The 25434-nt window shown below is 38.9% G+C and overlaps 1 protein-coding gene across 3 annotated transcripts in view; it reads left to right on the top strand.

Moving 5' to 3' along the window:
- Positions 1-25434, top strand: part of MRTFB (myocardin related transcription factor B) — a 69163-nt gene that overhangs the window by 26689 nt on the left and 17040 nt on the right. For 2 of the 3 annotated variants that reach the window (XM_068206795.1, XM_068206793.1), the window contains exons 4-10: positions 15687-15752; positions 16734-16789; positions 17355-17430; positions 17932-18093; positions 18598-18782; positions 22895-23035; positions 24427-24674. In XM_068206795.1, the coding sequence (XP_068062896.1) occupies positions 15687-15752; positions 16734-16789; positions 17355-17430; positions 17932-18093; positions 18598-18782; positions 22895-23035; positions 24427-24674 (934 nt within the window). Of the gene's footprint in view, positions 1-2085; positions 2315-15686; positions 15753-16733; positions 16790-17354; positions 17431-17931; positions 18094-18597; positions 18783-22894; positions 23036-24426; positions 24675-25434 lie in introns of those variants that run through there. The other variant, XM_068206794.1, reaches the window with a different exon arrangement.

Below are 25434 nucleotides of genomic sequence, written 5' to 3'. Positions count from 1 at the left end.
CAGTTCAGAGTGTGTGAAGTGCACTGTACCCTTTTTGTAAAACAATTTGTACTGTTATAGATTGTTATACTGTTAGAATATAATTCATCCATCCAAACAATTAACTTCTCTCTTGGTACAAGAAAAATGTGGAGTTATAATCTGTTATATCAGTAAGTGTGTAATATTCTGTTTATTGACTGCGTCAGAGTTTAATGTGTGTTTAAGTTTAAGCAGTATGTGTTTGTATTCTGCTTGTCTCAGTTTTTATTTTCTGAATGTGTGGCGTTTCTCAACAGTGGTTTTGTTTCTTATGCACAGTAAGTGTTCAGCTGCAGGCAGTGAGGAAGTTAATTTGATTTATGAAGGAGCTTTTCCATAGTATTATTTTCTTGTGTTCAGTTAAAAATCACTGCAAAAGCAAATGTATTGGAATAGTCTGTAACTTGTATTTAAACAGAAAATAATTTAAGCTGATAATTTTTATACAAATGATGTGCAGACAACTGATTTTTAGGCTGGGAGAGTGGCCTGAAATCATTCATGCTGCAAAGAGTTTTTTGCCTGTATTGTCAGCTCCTTACATGTCAAGAGGTTGCTAAAGCCTGGCGAGCTCACGCCTCCTTGGAGCCTGCAGTTCTGAGCAGATCTAGGTCTCCCTTCTCCCAGCAGCAGGCAAACAGGGAGAGGCTTCCAAATCCTGCTGGCTGTGCCAGGCAGCTTCACACCCCGTGGTGTCACTTGCCCTGGGAGTGCACTGTCAAGGTGAAGAGTCAGTGCTCAGTGACTGCCTTGTAGAAAGATCCAAACAGGAAAAATATGGGGGTTTTTGTGTAGCTTCCACTTTTTAAAATTCTGTATCTGAATGCATATAGATATTTTCAAATCTGATTCTGTGGAAATGAAACATTTTATCTGAATGGAGATGTCCTTTATAATTTCAGGTTGAAGGATTTAAAATACAAAGTAGAGGCGTGGAAAATGTGTGCAATGATAGCATTTTTAGGCCGAGGGGAAGGAAAAAGACACCTGCCAGAGTTCCTAGTTGACATGTAGAGACTCTTTAACATTATGTATATTTTCTTTTCTCTAAGTACAGGAAATTAAATGCAGACTCGTCTGCTGTTCCCTTATGGCCAATGCCAGGTAATTAGAGGGGATCCATTTCCCTGAAATCTTCCAGGTTGACACTGAAGTTGATGACTCATGGAAGATAAATGGGATATGCTGCAGAGAATGGCAGATCAGAAGCTGTGGGAGGAAATACTCCTGAAACTGCTGGGAATAATGAGATGTGTAACTAATGCAAAAAGGAAAATAATAAAATACTCAGCGCTTAGATATTTACAACAAGGAACAGAGCCTCTCATACTGCAGGGAAAGGCATGGAAATAATCACTGGTTTTCCCAGTTACCTCTGCTAGATAAGTGTCTCTGGAACCAGACCTGGGGTTGGTGGGTGGGAAGGTTCCTTAACATAACTATAACTTTTTGACATGCCGCTGTGCAGCTTTGTTTACTGGTGAAACTCAATGAGTAATGAATGTGCCGGTCGGGCAAAGATGAAGTATTTCTGCTGCCTGCAGCAGTGTTCCGAGGAGTGGGGGCAGGGACGAGGAAGGGGGGAAAGGGAGAGAGACCTCAGCAGTAGTTTGTCTTAGGTATCAGCGAATGCTGCTCCAGCAACTGCTGGATTTATTTTTAACCGCTTGACTCATTCTTTGTCAGATGATTGACCACCGAGCTGCGCGTTGAAACACCAATGTGCAGAGGAAGCGAGCGTAACTACAGGCAGAGGAGGAGTGTCTGTCTGGGAAGAGGCGGGCTTTGGGAGTTGTGCTTCACATGCTCGGTGCCCGCGGAGAGAGCGGGCTGCAGGCTTGGAGCGGGCACAGCGAACCGAGCCGGGCCGGGCTGAGCCGAGCTGAGCCGAGCCGAGCCGAGGCGGGGCGGGCTGGGCTGAGCCGGGCCGGGCTGGGCTGGGCTGAGCTGAGCCGGGCCGAGCCGGGGCGGGCTGAGCGGAGCCGGGCCGAGCCGAGCCGGGCCGAGCCGAGCCGGGCCGAGCCGATCCGAGCCGTCGGGGCAGCGCCATGGGCGGCGCGGCGGCGCCCGGGCTGCTGCCGTAGGAGTCCGCGCCGGGCCCCTCTGCACCGCTGCCCACTGCGGCCTGCGTTTTTTCGGTGCTGGATGTTGCCATTCTAAAGGATTCCCACCATGATCGATAGCTCCAAGAAACAGCAGCAGGGCTTTTCCGAGATCTTACCTGCAGGAGATCTTAAGCCACTGAAGGAGAAGGAATGCCTTGAGGTGAACAGCCAGAAAAGTCTCAAGGAAGGTCAGTCACTTGCTGGTTGGGGGACAGAAAATGCAGAAGTCCTGGGCACATTCAGTTCACCAGCATGCCTGATGTGATGCTGTATGTCAGGAAGAGTTTTTGTACATTAAATGAGGTATTGTTTTCCGTCTGAAAAAAAAAAAAAAACAACAACAACTAAAACCTATAAAAGCTGAATTAAAATTTTACCTGAGACTAGTAAAATAACGATGACGGTAGCTGGATAGGAATTGTAGTATGAAGAAAGATGAGCAATCAAGTAGTCTTTTCAGGGTATCATTTAGTGCTGAATTAACGAAGAACTCCCAAATTGTCCTGTAAATATTGCACAAAGTGCTTCAAAATGTCGCTATTGAAATCAACATAATAAAATAAACCTCATTAAGTATGGCATGTCAAAATAAACCCCCCCCACACCTTTAGTGTTAGACATATTGCTACCTCATTTTCAACAGTGCTTTTCTCAGCTCTTTTCTTTCTTTGAAATTCTGTTCTCCTGTCATACTTTAAATTAGATTTGATTCTGATCTTGAGATGTGTGCTTTTCAGACCACATTATGTCTTTTTAAATGATTTGATTTCAACTGGGCATTAAATTGATAAAATGCACAGGCATTAGTTTCTAAAATAGCAGTAGTCTGAGAATATTTGGAACATCATTTAAAGCTGACAAATAGAACTATACAAGATTCATTTAAAGTTATTTTTGTTAGGCTGAGGCAATAATGCTGCTCAGGGAAATTGTCTTACTCCTGGCGGGCAGGATTCTTCCCGCTGGCCTGGGTGAAGGAGGAGAAGGACGAGACCTCTGGAGGTCGGCTGCCAGCCCTGCCCGGAGCCGTCTGACACGGGTGGGAGTTAACACACCAGGCTCTTGCAGCTCTGGGCTCAACTCCAGCTGCTTAATTAATGGTTCACAAACTGTCTTTGTAGTAGACAGAATTCCTGCTTTCCTTTTACACACTCTGCTTTGGCTTTTCCTGCAGGTATCTCTGGATTGTCTGGTGATGCAGGGATTTCTCCCTTGGTGTGGTGGCAAGAGTTCTATATGGGATCCTGCCTTTCTCAGAGAATTTAAATGCTGGGTTTGTTTGGGGGTTTTGTTCATTTCTTTTTAAAATTTGGACCTTAACAATGTTTAAAATGGCAAAACGATAGCCAGTTTTCAGTATTAAGTTCAGTAGCTAACAGGTTAGTTTAAAACCCCATTACTTAGCTTTAAGTTCGAGCTAGAGAAAACACTGATCTTTTGCAGTGCACTGATACCGGAGGTCTGTTAGTGATTAGGTACTAAGAGGCTGAGTGCTGCCGCACGTAGCGTTCAGTGGCTGAGAGCACAACAGTTCTGCTTCCTTTGTGGCAGGAAAGTACTGACTGGGAGACGGTGACTGAAAGAAAGGGCCAGCAGTGGCCTCTGGCTCGGGAGGGTTTTGCCTCCCAGCTCAGAACAGGCACAGTTAAAGCCCTGCTGCTGCTGGGGCTCAGGGGACAGCAGGAGAGAGAAAGGAGGGTCAGAGGATCAGAGGGGTGGGCAGTGCTGTAGGAAATAAAACCTATCTGGGTAAGCTACCAAGAAATAAAGGGCAGAAAAACATGGCAAACCCAGCACAGTGGGTAGTGTAGGTGGGCTGATGAGTAACCACAGCAATGATTATCTTCAGGCCTCTTCAAACCTGTCAGTTATGGAGAAAGTGGATGAAAGAATGTACATTACAGTAATGATGGTCTGTCAGAGTAGCAAAAATCCTGCAATGATGGGATACTCTGCCAGTCTAGATTCATTAATATTTTAGAGCTTAAATTATCCAGTGCATACAAGAAGATATGTTTTCCATAATCACTATCTTTGCTTCCTTTTCTGTGTTTTAGTACCTGTTCCCCATTTTCACTTTCCCCAGTGAATATTGCTTATTCTTTTATCTCTCCCAAGTTTGGCAATGTAATGGTTAAAATAATGAACCTCTTCTTGAGAGTTTGATTGACTGCAGGATCTCCTCTTCCAGCCTTTCCTCCTTCTAAAGCTTAGAAAAACAACAATTTTCTTTCTTGTGGCATATAGAATGAATTATTGAAAACACTCCAAATCTTCTTGTTTTACATCTAGAGGGACTAAAACAGAGCTTCATGTTTCCAGTTTATAATGTTATGAAATATGTAGTTCAGATATTTTACAGATTTTTAAAAATTCAGTTGCAGTTATTAGTTTAATCCTACTTAAATAATACTACAGGTAACACATTTTACTTTTTTAAAAACATAAATTGTAGGACAACTTATTTTACAGAACAATATCTTCTAGATTAGCTTATGCCATTCTGTCTCTTTTTTTGCCCTCCTCTTTTCTCCTCCTTTCTTTTTCCTTAAAATGATGTGGCTGGTTTTGCCACGTGAATTCTCAAACGTTTCTTCCTTAGGACACAAAAATACTTAAAACTATGAATTATAAAATTATATTTTATATTATATAAAAAAATATATATAATTATAAATTATATATAGTGAATTATAAAACCTGCAAAAATTAAAAATGTAAATATGTAGAGATCCAGTAATTCAAAAGGTGCCTTTGTTTTATAAGCTACTTTGGACAGGTTTGATAAATGTAAAAATCCTGAGATAGTGCAGTGCTGATTTCAGCAATGAGTACCTTAAGAGAACTGCGAGGTGCAATTTTTTTTTTTTTTACTTTGTATTTCTTTATAAGAAAAGGGATTTTTGATGGAAACAAAAACCCTAACACTGTCTTCAGCAAATTAATATTAAGGACATTACCAGTTTAGATTGCAAAGCTGAATTTATTTCTTTCCTTGGGCTATTGATACACATTCTAGCGTCCTGTAGCATGGGAGGAAATCCTCTTAACTACCCTACTTTCTTGTAAACAGCTCAGATACTGTTACTGCATATTGCCTTTTTTATGAAAAAAGTTCTTACTTTTATTTGATCAAAATTACCTTTTGTATGAGCAAGGAACAAAGGTATTTTCTGTCTCTGAGGTCAACCACACAGTGTTGCCCAAACATCTTTTTCAGAAATTCCTGTACCATTGACTGTACCTCCTGCAGCATCTTGTAGTACTGTCAAGTAGGCAAACAAAACATTTGGAAAATTCAAGTGAAAAGCCTTAATGTGCATACAGTTACTAAAGAATATTCAGTGTCATCAAAGAGTGCATGTATTAGGACGTGGGAATATATGTGGACTGCAGATTGAAAGGTTTCCAACAGCACTGGAGAGAGTTGAGGAAGTCTTGTTTTATACCCTGAATTGTCTCAGTATAAAGATGGATGAGCTGTATGACCATACTGTATTAAATTGATGAAACAGATCAGTGGTGCTTAGGTGGGATTTAAAAGGAGGTTGGATCCCAGTTTGTTTGCACTACATTTTTCATCTCATAATCTGAGTTTCAAAATTACCAGTTGCCTGCAGGCTACTCTAATTTAAAAAAAAAATAGCCAGGAAGGAAATTTTATTTCCACCTTGAAACATAATTTCTTTCCGGGATTTGTTATGCATTTTAAATTTACTGGTTTGTGAGGAACTGGAGACTGGCAAGTGCTGGAAACAGGATACAGGGTGGAATGAGTGGATTTCTCAGGTGTGCACTGGAATTGTCTTCGTGCTGCCTGAGTAACAGCTTACCAGGTGTAGGCAGGAAGGATTTCTTCCCCTCATCCCTTGCAATCAAATCCATGTTGCATGAGAATTGTTTATTCAACAGACTTCCTGCTATTGCTGGCATGTTGAGTATTGATGATACTCTTGACCTCTTCTGCTCTCCTGCCCTGGCATGATAAAGATTTTGCTCTTGGTTTATTTGGGTTGGTTGGTTTTTATAAAGAAAAAGCTCTTAAGTTGTGTTATCTGGTGTTTAGAGGTGTTTTTGTTACCCCTTATCAGTGGTAGTCCCATCAGGTATGTTTCTTGAGACACAGATCATGAGAAAAATACTGGTGAAAAAGCGTTATTCCTTTGTTAATAAAGGAAGCACTGTAAATTCTGTGTACTGATCCTGCAGGGCTGTGCTAAACTCTACCATAAACAGTCTCTTTAATGTCATGGGATAATTGTCATGAAAGTAAATCAGCACTTACTCCACAGAATGTTCTTCAGTGTAGCACTTAAATTAATAATAAATATATTGTAATACCACTATAATAAAACACATGGGTAATTACTTCAATAAATCAGGACTACGATGTACTAATTTGATTTTGTATGTAATCTCTATACAATTAAAAGATGATGGTGGCTAACCAAGAGCTTTTAAAAAACTTGTTATGGCAACTATAAGATTTCTTGAAGTTTTTGTAAAAGGATTAAGATGCTGCTGCCAAGAGCCAGGTGTATCCCCATCCAGCCCTACCCTGCTTAGCGCCAGCCTCTTTCTCGTGCTGGCATTAGGAGTCACAGGGCCCCAGGTGAGTGGGTATTACTGAAGAGCACTTCTTTCATGGTGCTGCCAGGCCAGAGCGTAGACCTGACAGGAGACACCTCTGGCAGTGTGAAAGCAGCAGAAGCAGCTGGGGTTGGAGGGAGGCACAGACCATTGGCAATCCTGTGTTAGATCATACTGAGTTATGAAACCACCGTCTGCTTTGCTGCTCTCCTGGGGGATTCTTCTTTCCTGTCACATCCAACACAACATGTGGGAGCCTCAGCCTCTAGTGCAGGGTCCTCCCTAATGCAGCAACTTTCCCATCCCTGTGATCAGCTGGACTCACCCACTGAGCATCTGCAGAGTCCGGAGCTGTCTGCAGCACAGTTGACTCAGTACCATTGCTCACATCCCCATTTGCAATCAGGCAGCTCAGTGGCAATCCACCTTCCTCTGTTTTGAATTAATGTGTAGTCTCCTGAGTTGGAGAATCTGCTTGGGTGTGCATTTTGTTTGCTGTGCCTAGGAATAGCATGGACAATGGAGGGGGCTTGGCTGGAAATCATCTGTCATCATTCTATGTAATACACTCCAAATTATCACAAAGGAAGTTGTAATAGATGTAGAATTTAAACTCAAGTTTCATGAGTCCCTTGACAGCACACTTTTTGGCTAATAGTAGTATTTGAGGAAATGCAGATTATCTTTTAAAAGGTCAGAGGTCTGCAATAAGCAGAGTAATACTTGCAGATTTAGAAAATGTTATTGTTAATACACTTAAGCAATTTTACAGAAAATGGAACTATAAGCTTTAGTTTGTTGAGACCTCTCACCCAAGATGGTAAGAATTTTTCTCATTTTAAAGATGTAAACAGAATCATGAAAAGTACAGATTTTGCTTTTTACATATCCATGCATATATATATATATGTATATATATATATATTCATCCCAGCACACATCCCAGTAATTTGTTTGGAGGCTTGTATTTGTTGTGGCTTGTTTCTAAGTAACATGTTCCATAGCAATAGGATACAATACAGATTGTCCTATATCCTAGTCATTTAAGCCTCGCAGCTAATGATACTGTTCATATGTTTGAAATGTTGAGTTTACGTGCAGCTCTCTTCGCCGTCTAGGTTTTCATTTTCTGTTTTCAGTGGATGCTGTTACTGCTGGAAGCACTCACCTGAGATCAGCACTGGCTGCAGACAAAAGCTTTAAATCACAGTGGTACCATTTCAGAGAGGTGGAGGTCCTGCAGGGCTTCCCTCCAGAATTCTGGAGAGATTCTCTGAAATGGCCCTCAGTAGTCTCCTCTCACATACTTTACACTTACACAGTACATTTCTAAGCTGAAATGGAAGTATGACTGAATAATTGTTTAAAATGAATATGCAAAAGAGCTGCTTTTCTTAATTATTTTGGATATAATCTTAGCAGAAAAATCACTTATACAGTAATGGAAAAAAGAACATTAAAATTATATAACAAGTAAGTAAGGGGTTTTTTTAACAAAAGCAAGTTAAACTAAGTAAAATAGTTAGTTTTAAAAATTACATCCTGGCATGCATGGAAGTTTTGAAGGCATTCACCCATGATTAGATGATTCTGATACTTTTAACAAGATGAATTGGTGAGAAATTATTTTTGTCTTAAAACTAAGAGTATTTAACATACTGTTATTACCATCTGCAGGCTGATGGGGAATGAGTACTACAATTTAAAATGCATTTTATCTTAAAATTCCATACAACTTAGAATAATTTCCAACAAATTAAAGGTAGCTACTTCCATGGTTTTCCCTCCTCTCCTTCTTTGACATGCTATATAAATGAAGTGAACATTATATTAACAAATTTCTGACTTTGGACTCGTGGAATGTGTAATACCATATGCAAACTACCATATTCTATAACCTTCCTGAATTATATATCTTGCATATCACCTGCTCTTTCTTTTGATTATTATACAAAATATAGTTTCTACTATTTTTTTTTATTCGCAGAACAAATATTAGTGGGAAAAATTAATCATTTTTGAATAAATAGGGTACAATACCTCAGCACAGAGTTGAGGGAGGAACAATCTCAACTCAGGAGAAAGCAAAGCCTGTCTGTGGAAGATTACCCTAGCATAAAGTTACAGTGTATAGAAATTACAGACTTTAGGATGTGAGCAGCTGGGGCGTGGGGTGCAGGGTAGCAATGCAGGATGCCCAGAGAGCGCTTGGTGCTCAGGTTCTGCCGTTCTGGAGCTGCTGCTCTGTGAGGCTGGGACAGATTCCAGGACAAAGCCGATGCTGGGATCCCTCCCGGAGCTCACCTGCCTGATGGAATTCTGTGCTCTATGCCCTGCCACACGCTGGTGACACACCTGCCTTAAGGGTACAGCTGCTTCAGCCCGGGCCCAGGGGACGCTTCTGTGTCCACCCGCGGTGCCCGGTGCCACTGCAGTGCCTGCCGGGAGCCTCTGCCCTCTGTGCCCCAGCCTCCAAGGGGCACCGGCTGCAGGAAAGCTGTTGGCAGCTGGCAGGAAGAAATGGAGCCTTTCGCTGTAACAGCTTTTCGTGTTTCCAGCACTGTCTGTTTCCATGGCAGCCAGCCTAGCAGCCTGCGCTGGAGTTTCTGCCACTCCTGGAAATTTCCAAGGGGTTATGGAGGAATGTTGGACATTACATTTTCTCATTTCCACTTGCAGTTTTAAGTGTTTAAATAGGTAATATCCGTTGGATTTTAACTTTGAGAGAATAATGAGATGATTACATACAGAACATTTTAAAAATCCCAATGTATTTTTTTTCTTCTTTCTGCCATTTGAAAGGACTATGTGGTGTCTGCTGGACCCCGCATCCATGGTGAAATGTTTGTTTCAGCTGTGTAATTGGGAAATGACAACAACTGTTTGCTGTTTCATAGCACGTTCTATTAAAAGATTAAAATTTGATCTTAAATTAATAGGCTGTGTAATGAACTATGTTAGATGAGGAATTATTAGTGCTGGAACTGTGCACAATATGTGTTCTGGTTTTTTTTCAAGGCAAGAAGCAGTGGTGAAAGCTTGTCAATCAGTGTAGATAGCATTGTTCCTGCAGGACAACTATCGATTTATTTTTGGCCTCTTTACATTCCAGTGCTTGTGATTATGTAGTGCTACTTTGAAACTGCTCTTCTATAGGATGCACATTACAGATTCATAACAGGAATCACCTGCTTAGCTCTGATAAAAGCTGTTTGTTGTGGGTGATTTAATAATACTTTATTTCACTCCTTCTGCCACTCACAGCAAGTAAGACGTGCCCAAACCGCTCTGTTTGCTGCCTTTCCAAGGTATACAGAACGTGCTGTGTCTCCTCAAGTGCCTGTTTGTGGCACTTCTCCTGCTCTCACCCCTCGGAGTGCTTCAGCAGGAGATTGAGGAGCTGCTGGTTCTGGTTATCCTCAATCCCTCAATCCCTTTGGGGCACACTGTGTGTGAACCTGAGCAGGACCCCTGGTGTGAGAGCAGGGCATTCCTTTATAAAAGTTACTGCTTTACAGAAGTGCACTTCCACACAACCAAGTGCATTGGTTAACGGATGAGCTGCCATTTCTGCACCATCATCTCCATTCCCTGGCTCAGAAGTGTTGATTCCCTGGTGTGCTAACACTGGAAGGAGCTGGAAGAGTGGGAGCACCAGCTTCTGGCACTCAGCTTTTGTACTGGCTAAAGACTCTACCTCCAGTGCAGTCACAAGACTTCTGCTGACTCTGAGAGTCAGATAACCAGATGTTCTTACTGTGAGGAGGGATTATGCTTTTTTGTCAGTAAGTATTAAATAAGCTCTCCAAGCTTCAGTGATCATTTTATTGACTTAAGAAAACACATGGAAATTTTGGAATCTCTCCACCTGGTGCTCAAGTGTTAAAATCGTATGCTTAGCTGAAAACAAAAAAGAGTATCTTCCCTTCTCTCTCGGTCAAAGCAGGAATTGGACTGACCTCTCCATGCATGGCTTTTATTCAGAAGCAGTTCACAGACAATTTTTAGAGTTGCAGTGGTGTGAAGGAGGATTCCTGCCAGATAATGTGAAGTGCAAAATATTTGTACTGTCTTTTAGCAACTACATTTGCTCAGTAGTGTTAACACTGCCCTTCTTTTGCACATTTACTTTAAATAGGAGGAACAGTATTAACACCATTAATAGTTTATCAACATATATAAATATTTGTTAATTTTGTGCCTTCATTTTGGAGATCACTTATGATTTTAGATGTTATGTAGGTAACTGCCTGATTGTAAAAGTGAAAGGTAAACTATCTGGCAACAAGCTGAATGGATTTACTGTGATAAGAACCATCTGTAAAACACAATGTTTGAGTAAATACCATTCCAAGGGCAACTTTGTTTTGTAGTACCTCTACCTCCTGTCTTTCGAATTCTCCCTTCTCCACATTCCATGATGGTTTGTCTGTAAATGGTTCTTTAAAATAAAGGGGAGGGGCAGAAACAAAAGAAGGAAAAAAAAATCCAAGCCCCGACCCAGACTAGAACAAGAGTAAAAAATATATATGCATGTACATATACAACATATATATATATATATATATATTTATTTATTTATTTATTTATATGTTGTATTTGGATAATGCTTCAGTGATTTTTAGGGTTTTTTGGTGTTTTTTTTTTTAGGCTGTGTGCTCTTATCTCATCCAGCTTTACTAGATTTATCACTTCATGTGTTACAGACTGTTCTAGAAATGTCTTGCTCTATGGATTTCCATATATATGGTAAAGTCTGTATTAGCTTTAATTACATTAGATTTAAACCAACCTGTGTTCTGTTCGAGATAGTTTCTCACAGAAATAAATGAGCAATTCTTTGCCATAAGTGGAATTCTCATCTGGCTCATCCTTGTCTCTGAAGATAATTTCATTATATTTTCCTTATTGAAAACGTGTGATTTAGTTTCCATGACTCCCATCCTCCTGTCGGGCTGGCTGTTCTTTGAGCTGCTTCTTGTGAGTCCCCATTTCCTTGTGAGCTTTTCACAGACCTCACTCCTGTTCCCTTCCTTCACGCCCACTTCAGGTTCCCCTCCAGCATAAAGAGACACATCTGTCTGTAACTCCAGAGACAGTGAAGGGTCACTCCTGACTCTGGTGAGACCACCTGCTCTGACACCCTGACCTGTAACCCAGGTGTGCTCTGACTACCTTGAGGTGCAGCTCACAGACAGATGTTTCTATTTCTTCCTTATAAACACCTCTGCTTTTTACTTTGTGTCACTGTAGGGGCTGAAAGTATTTTAGATCCTCTAGATCCTTATATCTCTTTTATAGAGATATCAATATTGGCTTTTTTCCTGATGGATTTGCTTTGGAATAGCAAAACCTTTTTAGCTTTACAGCTTTAAAAAATAATATATTTAGGGGTTTTATTCAAGATTGCTTTCTATTTGAAAATTTTCTATTCTTTAATAATGCATTTGACTGCTCAATATTTATATTTTTAAGAAGTGTAGATATGAAACACTGTTTCAACGTTAGTTTTGGAGTTGATTGCAAAAGCAAACAGCTGGTTTTCATCTTGCTTGGTTTCTGTTTAACCTCCTTGCTCTGGTCAAGTCAAAATCTTCGGTTATTATCTTATACCATCTTTCTAACTATGAGTCATCTCTTCTTTAGCATTCCCCCTGCAGTGCTTTCCTATTAGTCATGCTACAGGCTGTCCTTTCCTTATTATGTAATATATAAGTTCATGGTATTTATCTAGTAAGTGAATAATTACATGTTCTATATCTTCTATATCTCTAATTTTCTCACTGTTTTTATGAGTCCAGATACAGATGGGATAACTTCAAAATCTTCCCTTATTGCTTTGTAATGCCCAGTGTAGATGAACAGATGATGGGCAGACAAGTAATGTTAGGAGAGACAAGATGGTTTGTTACATGTTTTTCTTAAAAATGCTAAAGCTTCACACATGAGCACATAAGGTTATGTGCAGGTACATTCTTACTGTTATTCTCTCCCTTTTGCTCTAGTCCCACTGCATATTCTCTTTTTACACATGTTGTTTAGGATATGGCTCAGTTTTTAGTCTTTCTGTAAAGCTTAAGCCAAATATCTGACCATAATTGAAGCCACAAATCATAGATATATTCCTAAACTACACAGCAGGGCTTCCCATCATTTATATTTAGAAGTAATGTTCAGTATAATATATTCAATAATAATGTTCTTTCCCACTTGTGATTACTAATATTGAAAGCACATCCCTAGTAATGCTTAGGTAGTTATAGCTGAACCAGCTCCACCTACAAAATGGGCTTTATGAACAAGCTTAGTGAAAAAGAAAGTCTGAATAAAATACATATTAGAAATCTGTAATATCACCATAAATGCATTATTTCTTAATAGATTACCTGCCTATGATATGTTGGTATGTGAGTCATAGCAGTACTAACATTCCTGCAGCTGCTGTGATATTGCCAGCATTCACTTGTTGAACCACCGTGTTTCAGGTAATGGAACTGGAAAAGAAATACTAATTCTGGTTTATTTACTTTGTCTGACATATATCAGCTCTACTGTGGACATCAGTGATGTTGGAGCAGATTATTTTGCTTGAAGACCTTGGGCCTGAAATAAAGAGGCATATGTTTAAAACTGACTTGTAACTAGGTAAAGATTTGGTAGGCACATCTGTCATTTGCTTAGTGTTCCAAGAAAGCCAGATTTATGTGTGGCATGAATTTGGGCCAAATGGAGCTGTTAGCATGGATGAGATTCCTGCCCAGACCAGGACATGATTTTCTAGCCTTGTCACAGTCTCCTAGTGATGTAAAATAAAGCACAGTTTAAGCAAAGAACAGAAGAATCAGAAGTTTTAATCTACTCAGGACTAAAACCACTGGAACATGGTAGTCTTGCCATCCTGCCTATAAATTGTCTTTCACATCATTTGGATGGGTAGAACTTATTTAAGATTTTTTAAAAGGATTGCACATACAGTTTTAAGGTTGACTATAAGCTTTCTTACCTTACTAATTGTAAGTAAGGAACCCCAAACCAAGAAGATATCAGAGTTCTTTTGCTTTTTTGTAAACACCATTGCAGTCAGTGAGTTTCTCTGTGCTTTGGGCTTGTGATGTACCCCAGGGTTGAAGCTTAACATCACAACATTGTATTGTGTGCTTGAAATGCATTTGCATTTAAATGATTTTTTTTTTTTAATGCATACTTGTCTAGTAGAACTGGTGCAGGATTCCAGGCAGTAAAAATTTGCAGCTACTGGTGAGAGATACCTTAAGAAGCAGTCATGGTTTACCTGGAGCCACAGGAAAATTACAGAATACAAAACCAAACTATTATAAAGTTATTCTTTTGGTAACTTATCACAGTTAATATTACTTGGAAAATGCAATGCCCTACTTAAAGCAGGTAATTTCAAGTTTCCAGAGGAACTCAATACTTTTTGAATGACTTTTCACCAATTTTACATTTTAATGTTGTTCTTTTGCATTCTCACATCTCTGTCCTTTGTGATTCTTGTGTCACAATACTGTAAAGTCTGAACAGATCTGCTGTGCCACAGCCCTGAAATGTTTGTATTTGAACTCTCAGTGTTTGTGTGATAAAAGAAAATAATGTCCTTGTTTTCAGGACTTGCTATTCCCGGTCTTAATGCTTTAGCCAGAGGAATATCCTTCCTGTACTGCAGAACAGGAAATAAGCTGGTTCCTTTTAAATTCTGGAAACAATGAACTTTGTCCTTAGCTTAATTTTTTAGAAATTACATTCATTTTGATGTTTTGGACAATGCATTAGCTTGTTTTGCTTCCTTGTGAAATACAATAGGAACAGCATACAATAATCATACACCCATAATAAGCTCTCAAGTCTGAATTTCACATGTAAATATTACATCTTTAATATATTTTGTCTCTTGACTGTCCCTTGTTCAGAAGATGAAATTTCATTTTGGGGTAGTAGCTATATGTGTCAAAGAGATAATGAAGCACTATGATAAACTGATTTAGAAACAAGGGGAAGGGAGGAGTAGAAGAAGGAAACAACTTTTTTTTTCCTTGTTTTTCCCTCTGGCAACAAAAAGCCATAATCTTTAAAGTATAAAACTTTTATGTCTACCTCTTCCCCCAGGTTTTGTGATTTCTGGTGTAGTATTTAATATGTGTCACACTGGTTGACACACAGGAATGTGTGAGAAACATTTTATTAAATGCAATGAAACGTAAGAAGTTACTTCTGAAGTTTTATAAACTGTTCTTCCACATTTGACAGTATTGGATTTATTCTGTCCTTTAAATAATTATGATAACACATATCTCAATCAAAAACCCAATATTTTCTGATGTTCAGAGAGAGAATGTGTCCCTGATTGTAAGACTTTTTTGTTGTTTTAAAATAAGGCAGATAAAATCCCACTTCTCTTCAGTTTCTTGTGTTTCAGCAAGGTTCATTTAAATGTACAATGAGTCTTTATATTAAAAAAAAAAGAACCTTAAGAAGAAACAATCGATGAGACACACACAGAGCTTTTCTTCTAAAATGCTCTGCACAGTTTATTTCTATTTCAGCACAGTGAAGTTATGGAAGATTGGCTTAGGACACGCAGTAAGGCTCTGGAATCATTATGGGCTCCAGTTTACGGTTTAAACTCTTTTTACCTCACTGTTTTCTTGATGTAAGCTCAACACTTCTCATGAGACCTGGCTGATAGGAAAAGTAGATGCACGTGGGAAATACAGTCCTGGCATCAGATGAGAGTGACAAGCAGCAAACTCCAATGAAAGTGGGGATGGAAGTAATCCCTGGGAACTCTGTTAACAGCAGCTGTTCCTAGGATGGCTCTTGGGGGTTACTGTCAAGTCTGAATACACAGCAAAAAGTATTTCTGAGCTTGCAGTACTTGGTATCATTGGAATGAGGGTTTGCACTCTGTGAGGAGACCGTGCTCACACAGGAATCGATGTTTTCTTTTGTCAGTACTTCAGCTGAGGCTGCAGCAGAGACGGACACGAGAACAGCTGGTGGACCAGGGCATCATGCCACGTAAGACCTACGTCTAGTAATTTGTATTTCTGCAGTGTTAATTATGAATTGAATATATAAAATAATGAAGATAAGCATTTCTGGGGGATCATTAAAAATAACTTTAGCATTTCAAAAGACTTGTGGGATCCTTTTGATAGCCTAAGTGAGCATGTAGTAAATTCATTGTGCTTACATCATGTTTCAGTTAAAATAGCCACTGTGATGAAAATGCAAGGATTTGTAGACATAGTCTGACTCTGCTTTTATTTTCTCTATTTAAATAATTATGACTAATTTACTAAATAAACTGAATTACTTAAATGAGTGGGCATTAGTAACAAAACCAGCAGTTTTTAAAGAGTAGAATGACAAAGGTTGCCAAACAAACGAGGGGTGCATGGAAAACATGGACAGTCTCTACGTGGACAGCACTGAGATGGAGCACTCTACAATTTATGTTGTTGCTAGGTGAACAGTGGGTTTTTTACTCTTTCTGCTTATTTAGAAGCTAACCATCATTCTGTTTTCTAAGATGAACATTTAAGGCCTCTATATTTTTCTATTTTGTTTTTAAATCAACACATAGTTCTTAAGGGAAGGTCCAGTTCTCTCTAATAACAGCAAGTATGAGGTATGGACAGTCAGAAAATTCAGTGGAATAAATTGAAATAAATTGGCATTTTGGCATTCTGAACCTTACTTCACAAAATTTCCACTGTGGGACAGTTTTGATAAGTAAACAAACACCTTTGTACATTGTGGAAAAGTTAACTATTACATGGTAATAATCTGTTAAAATCAAATATTCCAGGTATTCTATATAGGAGTATTGCTCATCTCTGCTAAATATAGCACGAATACAACTAGCATGAATCAAATGTAATTCTGGTCAGATGCAAACACAACTCTGAGGTGGTGTTAAACTCACACACATTCTGGTTAGCATATTTCTTTCGAAAATGACTTCCTGTCCGTTTAACTCTTACTCTCCCTTCACAGCTTTGAAGAGTCCAGCTGCATTCCATGAGCAGATAAAGAGCCTGGAGCGAGCCAGGGTAAACCACTTTGTGTAAATTTGTGATTAACATCTGGAAATGGAGAGTCAGTTTTTTGTGATACTAAATTCTCTGAGTACATGGAAAAATTCTTACCATTACAGTAATAATGTGTGCTTTTATTTTGGGAGAATTCATTAAAATAAAATATATGTGTCAAATCTGAGAGGAACTTCTCTGAACCTTCACAGATCAGTATGGGGGACTAAACTAATGGGGGGTCAACACACAGCTACCTCAGTTAAGGATTGGATACTTGGGGAAGTTATGCTTGTGCAGTTTTTCTGTGGCAAATATATACTATTTTGATTATATGGTGGTGTGGGATCAAATCCAGAAACATTCCCATCTTGTTTGGGGAAGCTGGAAATCCATCAGCCCTGCTTTACTGCTAGGAAAACAGAACAAAGCAAGAGGAACCTCTCTACTGCCTGTGTTCTGACAGTGCTACCCACCCATCTGAATGAAACTGCAACTCTTCATTGACTAGATGTGGGTGATTTGTCAAACTGCTGTGAGTTTTTAAGTGAACAGTAGCTAATGGTGTTTCCTCCTTTCTTTTAAGACTGAAAATTTCTTGAAGCACAAGATCCGGAGCAGGCCGGACCGCTCGGAGCTGGTCAGAATGCACATTCTGGAAGGTACGTGCCAGCTCTGGTGGGAGCTGCTCACAGCAGGGACCTGGTTGTGCTCTCAGTTGTCTCCCTGAATGACACTTCGGTGGGAATTCTTTCTAAAGGTTTATCTGCTCTATTTCTCTGCTTGTACAGTGTCAGTGGTAGTCTCTATTCTTCATCTGTATATTAACAGATACATCTGTGGCAGTGAAGGTATTCTCAGCAGTGTATTTGTTTGCTATTGCATATTGTTCTTGCTCTGTAATGGTAATTACAGCATGGGGTCTGTACACGGAGTGTTTCTATTGCTTCAGTTTCTACTCATGCCCTAAAATGACCTGACAGCCTTGTGCTCTCCCCTGGCCCTAAAGAACCTTGAATAAATGTGACTGTTACCCTGTTACCTGTTATACTTGGCTGCTTTTGATATAAGTGGAATGGTTATTGCAAAGACAAAACAATGTTTTTTGTCTTGAAATTGGGGAACAACTGGAACAGAATATTTAAATCAATATATCCTTTTAGAGACGTTTGCAGAGCCTTCACTACAGGCCACTCAGATGAAACTGAAGAGAGCTCGGTTGGCAGATGATCTGAATGAGAAGATTGCTCAGAGACCTGGCCCTATGGAACTGGTAGAAAAAAATATTCTTCCTGTAGACTCCAGTGTTAAAGAAGCCATTATAGGCAAGTAGAAGTCCCACAGCTTCTGTTTGTCATCTGTGTGGCATTGTGGAAAATAAATAATTTAACTCTTGACGGTGAAGTTCACTAGATTACTACTTACTCTTTCAGCTTCTGAGACCTAAACTTTGTTATCATTTAAATAAAGTAATCCTATTTTTACATGAAACTTTGAAAAAATATTTTTTAAATAAAAATCATTACTGAGTAATCAAACATCTGTAGCCATTCCTCAGCCTGTCGTAGGTGTCTGCATGCACTCCACATCTTTTGAACGTACCTTTTAATCTCTTAGTAAAACCATGTCTGCTCCACACTTGGTTTTATTGAGTCCTTGAATATGATTTAATATGGCTCTCATATTAAAACCACAAATACTTAGGTACCATATGTTTAGACTGCTGAAAACTGATCATTTTCTAGCAATTAGCTGATTCAGCCATGAATGTCCAAATTCAATGTGTGCAATTAAAAAAAACGTTGTTTCTTTCTATGTAAACATTTTAGCAGTTGGACAAGAGAATTACCCTCAAGCTTTGGATGATTTTTCATTTGATGAAGACAGCAGTGATGCTTTATCACCAGATCAACCGGCCAGCCAAGAATCCCAGGGTTCAGCAGCTTCCCCTGGTGAGCCAAAAACAAGTGACTCACCCTCACCTATAACCCCAAATGCTGCTACATCAACACAGGTACAGTTTTTAAATGTTAAGATCTTCACAGTATGGTTTTTGGTCTGGCACTGTAGAAATGGGGCATGGTTTCACATGGAATGAATACATCTACTTCTACAAAGGGGTATCTGGGACTCTCTTTCTGGTTGGGAGTGTATAGAGTAGAATCCTGGCTTAGCTGGTGGCAGTGATGAAATTCCCATAGGCTGCAGTGAAGCCATAAATTCCCTGAAATTCATTATGACCCACAGAATATCTGCAGCTTTCCCAGAAGTTGTTTAAAAGGTCATGGCCATAGTTTACTCCAGCTGTCATTGATTACTTAATGTCTGTCTTCCTTCTGGGCAAGGTCTTGAACTCATTTAGAATTAAACTTAGCTGAAACAACAACAGTTGATGTCAGTTTGATTATCTTCAGAAAAGTCCATAAAAAAGATTTCCCACATAATTTAAATATTCTTTCCTATAGTTTTTAAAATACTGCCTAAGGAATTTTCTATTTAAGAAATCAAAATAACAGTTACGTTGATTTTTCTGAGGTTTTTAGTGTTTTCTCAAGGTACTTACAAAGAAGGGAAAGTAACTGTGTCATGGCAGATAAAATGTTACCTTTATAGCAGAGCATTTAAATGTGTGAAGATTTAGAGAGCTGTGGGTTTGCTTCTTTCTGCAGAAAGTAATGTAAAAGTCAACTGTTAAATAAGTAATAAAGAGGTAGCTCTTGTTAATGCTCCAAAGACTATACTGTCTTTATGACCATGGACACTTGACAGATCAGTGGTTCAGGTTCTGGTATTACTCTCCTTGGTTTTCCTATTACCAGAGTAGATGGAAAAAGTATTGTAAAGTTCATATGCAGAAACAGTGCTGGACACAAAGTACAGCACATCCATTTCATTTCATTGTTCCCTAACATACAGATTAACATATGAGTTGGGTTTCACACTGAGAGAAGATAATTTGTGTTGAATAAATTGAAAACAAACCACATGAAATTAGATTCCTGAGTAAGGAATTAGGTTCCTAATGGAGAGTTAAATAAAAATACTCAAAGCAATACATGCCAAAATCTTTCTAAGTAGGAAGCATAAGAGAGATCTGTGATTGCAGAAACAAAAAGTAAGGCACTTGAACTTGATTGAAAAAGCACTTCAGATAGAACTTTAAGCCTTTGCTTATGGATTCCATATCACATTACAGCCACTTCTGTGCACACATCTAAAATGAGAAGTTGTTCTTCTGCAGAATAAAACAGATGCTTACCTTGTTGTTCCTTTTGAATTAAAGAATAACAGCACAGCAAGTCTCTACAGGAGACGTGTCTGGGAATGGCTCCTTTATTCTTTTAATTTCCTCTGATAAATTTAAAATTTTATTACAACAAAAAATACAAAGAAAGTTTTGAATAAAGCAGAGTGCAGCCAGAGTTCTTTTCAAGGCTTCCTCCTCCGCACATTTCCAGACATCAGAGGATGTAACATAATTTTGAGAACCTTCAGCTCTTGTTGACTGATGACCTCTAACTTGTTTTAACCCAGTGTACTTGCATCTGGTAAGGATTAGGCATTTTAGTCATACTCTAAACAGATCAAATTGGAATATTCACAATTCAGAAGATATTAAACAGTTATCTTCAAAAGAGCTGAAGGATTTTGCGTGATGGCACAGAATGACTGTTTCCTTAATATATTCTCTGTAGCCTGTTGACCTGCTAGATTCTTGTTGGCATCTAGCAGAAAAAGTACAGAAGTCATATGATTTGGAAATAAGGATCTGTTCAAATTAAATACTAGTTTATGAAGTAATCAAGTGATGAAGTAAAGGCCTGTTAAATCTAAGGTTTTGAATTTAAAAATAAATTTTGTGCATGGTTCATTGTCTCATCTAACACTTGCAGGTAAAATTGGGAAGTCTGTAAAAAGCTTTGTGTGTAGGTTAGGATAATGACTAGTGTAAGGAAAAATAATCTACTCACTGGCAAGAGGAAAATGTTTAACACCATGATTTTCACACAATGTGAAAAGAGGTAATTTGGGGTTTTGGTGGTGCTTTTTTTTTTTTTTGTTGTGCAAGTCCAGCAAATAACAGACACTGTGTAGATATCAGATGCTTTCCAGAGCAAACACTTTGAAACTTGGATATAAAAATAAAGACATTTCTATGTTTAGCCTGCCACCATAAACTGACAGGAGCCCAGGACAGGCATGTGCACAGTGTTTCAGTGACTAGGGAGGGCATGGTAAATTTGCTGTTTAGTAAAGCAGTCATCAGGAGCCGTTCCTCTGTGTGGCTGCAAGACAGAGGGATCAAACCCACTATTCAGTTTTGCTGGGTTCTGGGAAGGCAGCTATAGTTGCCTCTTGGCAGCTGATAGTTGGGTACACAGCGGGATGTCTAAATGAAACGTGAAGATAAAATGGAAATTTATTACAAATTAATTGTAAGCAAAAGTTGGAGAGTTTTATTCATGCAGACTGGCACCTTGGGAACTGCTATCCCAGAAATACAAAAGAACCAGTACATAGAGTTGCAAAATGTTTACCAAGTTAAGTCATTTGTGGTACAATCTCATAGAAAAACACAGGAAAGGTACAGGAAGAAATGAAACAGAAAGAAGTACCTGTCGGACTTAATTATAACGCAAGTCTTGGAATTAATTTGGAAGAAGAAGGATGTTTACTGATAGGAATATAGAGAAGGGGCTTTTATAAAAGGAGCATTGTACTAGGTGATCTAATTGCTTTCTTAAACAATGGAAGTGCAACTGATGTCATCTGGCTGGATTTATTACTGGATGATATTAAACACTAGGAAAATGAAGGTAGAGATTATCAGAAATGAGACGGAAAGAGGGAAGTCCTGGGCTGAAAGGAAGCTGGTACCAGTGCTCTGTGGGAGTTGATCTGGGACATTCTGGTTTCATGTTATTGTTAACAATCTTGACGTAAGAACGGGTCACCTAACAAAAGTAGGAAGGTATAGTCAGCATTGGATTGTTATTATGCAAAAAGAACTGGTTGATTGGCTTTTAGGAGAGAAATGCAATTCCAATAGAATGAATATTCTTGGAAAGAAAAATACACAATGCTCCTCTTTCCCATGACAAAGAAATGTGGAAACCTGGGGACTCTTGACTCAAGAGAAAACTGAGGAGGAAGAGGGCTGGGGTGCAGTGTTCAGCAGTGGAGTCCAGGAGCTACTGTGGACATCCTCTGTAAAATTGCAAACCTGTCAGAAGAGATGATTCCAGTAGAAGTGCTAATGCCACTGTAAGGATGCAGTGAGACCCTACATGGCATATCCTATACATTTTCAATTACTTATATCCAAGAAAGGCTAACGAAAACTGTTAACACAGTTAACTGTAACAGGTAAAGATAATCAGAGAATGAAAAATCTGTGACAAAAGAGTAAAAATTCCTTTGTGTATCTAGGAACCCAAGGACTGAGATCTGTTTATGTAGAGTCTACATTCCATCAGAGGGATATTCACCACAGAAGGAAATAATAAGGTTTCTATAAGACTTAAAATCACAAACCAATTTCAGCACAATAAAAATTGGTATGACAAATTTAAGATGAGCAAGGTTTGGGTTTACACTTCTGCTGGCATAAGATACAGAAGAAATGCATCTCCTGGCACAGTCAGAGGTGGGGTTCTGTGAAAATACCATAGGAAGGGTGAAAATACACCTGCTGTCCTGCTGCTTGATCATTCTGAAACAAGAAGTTTGTTTGCCTGTGTTGAAGTTTGACCTTTATGACAGCAATGCTTTTCTGACAGTACTTGTTTGGGTGGTAAGATTCTCCTTGTATACATAAAAATCTGACTCCACAGACAAAAAATACTGAAGGCCTCAATTTTATAATAATAAAGCAGTGTCTTCTTAGCTACCTAAGAAGTCAAAGTAAAAAACCATTTTACTTTATTTGCTGTGTTTGAAGTGTGCCAAAATGTGCCCTTATAGAATACTTGTACACGTGTACAGGAGTTCTCTTTTCACCGTTCCTCTGAAAAATATTTTGTGAATTTGACATGATAGTAAATTATCTTTTTCACATTTTTTCCAGTTACTCAGGTGGTCTATGTTTTTAATGTTTCTCCTTTTCCTTATTTTTTTAAATACTAGTATCCACCTTTAACTTCTCCAGTTCCTGAATTCCTCAAAACTCCCTCTACAATCGAACAACATGTGACTCGTTCCACTGCTGCAACCACCGTGACCACAACCACTGTATCTGCAGCAAAGCCTGGGCCAACGTTAGTGAAGGTGGGTACCTGGAACTGTGGCCCCTGAGGACAACATTCTTCATCTGTGTCTTAAACACACTGTGCTGTGTTTAGTGGAAAACTACACAAGTCACTTTACAGTACCTCTAGCTAAGAGCAACTTCTGCTGCTGTTCAGGGGAGCATACTGGGCTGGTGACTCAAAGCTTTTGTGCGCTAAGGTCAGCCAGTACCCCAGAGACCAGCTCATTATTCCAAGAAGTCCTTACAGGACAGTTGACAAAAGTTTTCGGGCATTGTGCATTGCTATGGAAGTTTTTAAAAAAGAAGGACAGTAGGTTTTGGCAATACATCTATCTGCTTTCTAATCTAGTTTTGTATGGAGGATAGCAGAATAGAGTCACTGCATTCATAGTCTGCCAGTAACCAAAGTGGTGAACAGCATTGCTCCTTTTCCACAACTATTTTCTTAGTTGGTTTAATATATAATTAGAATGCATTGTGAGGGAGAAGTTACTGTATCCTTGTTGAGTATCAGAAGAATATACTCAATTCTTTTTTTTGCACTGACTTAGCAGCATTGAAAACCCTTTCAAATACAGTTAGAGAGGGATTTCCTTTAGATGTCCATAATGTTTCATTTCAGTAACTTCACTGTCTTCAGCTGTGTTAATGAATATATGTATGTAGACTTCTGCTTACCTACATGAAATTAACTCAGTTAAATGTACAAGGATGACCTCTGGCAGTCATTTTCTAATATAAATTTGGCTATATCCTTTGAAATCACTGGATATGTACCACCTTACTTAATGCAGGACCTTAATTCAGATGTTCCCCAAAAGAGGCTATCTGTGTAGTAAACAGGCATGGATCAACACAGCATTTCTGCTTTGATAGCTTCTGTATGATCAGGTAACTGCCTTCAATTTTTCCCTCAAAATAATTTCAAAGAGCTTGTAAAGGAAGAGAGTTTTACCACTTGAGCATTGCTAATGAAGATACTGCTGCCTGTAATTTATAGGAGTGTCTTGCTTTTAGTCTAGACCTCTAAGTACCTCAGATGTTTACAGAGGGAATTTAGAATATTGGCTTTTACTTCCACAAACTGCTAAGTGGCTTTCAATTTACCTGCTTAAGAAGAATGCCTCTTTGCAATGACAGGTCATGACTAGTAGAATCCCTTAGCTGTGCCACCTTTAAAAAAACACATTCACTGTGATTTGATGACCCCTACTTGTGCAGGGGATAAGCCAGCTGGAGTAGTTTAACCTTCCAAGGATGGTACATTTAGGGATGTTTTCAAGGGCAATTGTTTTCAGCAGCTCTCTATAGTAAAAGTGCTCTGGTATGCTGCATCTCAGAGTCATGCATAACTGCTTTAAGTGACATCTGTTGTGGTTTTGTTTCAATCTTTTCCATCCATAAACAGCAAAGCCACCCAAAGAACCCAAATGATAAACATCGGAGCAAGAAATGTAAAGAACCTAAGCCAAGGGTGAAAAAATTGAAGTATCATCAGTATATTCCACCTGATCAGAAAGGTGAGAAAAATGAGCCACAGATGGACTCCAACTATGCTCGTCTGCTACAACAGCAGCAACTGTTTTTGCAGCTGCAGATCCTGAGCCAACAGCAACAACACTACAACTACCAGACAATTCTACCTGCACTGCTGAAGTATGTGAAGCATTGTTTGTGTCCTTTTAAGAAAAAAACATATACCTCAGTTATAGGCTTAGGGCTATAGAAGTAAACATGGTTTGCAAACATTAAAGAGACAGTTGGAACCCAAGAAAACTTTAAATGGTATTATGCATCCCTGTGGGTATTACTTGCCTTATTTAACAAGCTGGTGAGGTTGTTTTCTTGTTAAAATAATCCTGAAGTCTGAGAAGCCTTGAGGTGGTTCTAGTTATTTTTATGTGACATGGAAACAGAACATCTTACCTGTCATATGTGTTTTTTCTGACCAAATGCATATTTGAAACTCAAAAGCACTTGTGCAAAATCAAGAAGGATTTGACACCATTTTCACTCAGGTGTCAGATAGGTACGTAGAGCAGGAGAGAAGCTTGCAGACCATGTCTTTAACAAAGACATGTACTATTCCTGTGGGTTTATTTTTTTTTACATCAAATTCTCAAACCACATTCTTGCAGTTTACAAATAAGACATAACAGTAATTTTAAATTTGATAAGATCTGTGTGTTGTTTATAGCCTCGCCTCTAATGCTTATATGAGTGCCTCATTAGTACTGATCTTTAGCACTTTTAACAATGAGAAGTACACTCACTGATTTATAGGTAGAAGCAGTCAAAAAAATAAATGTTTAAAGAATTTCCAGAATCACATAACAAAACAAGAAGTTGACTATCTGCAGCATTTCATTCTCATCATCTAAGACCAATCCTTTCCTAGAAGTCCTTAAAGTGCAAC

Source organism: Anomalospiza imberbis, chromosome 16 (genome assembly GCF_031753505.1).
Source record: "Anomalospiza imberbis isolate Cuckoo-Finch-1a 21T00152 chromosome 16, ASM3175350v1, whole genome shotgun sequence".
In the NCBI taxonomy this organism is placed as follows: domain Eukaryota; kingdom Metazoa; phylum Chordata; class Aves; order Passeriformes; family Viduidae; genus Anomalospiza; species Anomalospiza imberbis.
The sequence above is the reverse complement of the archived record's forward strand: the minus strand, read 5'-3'. Positions and strand labels throughout refer to the sequence as shown.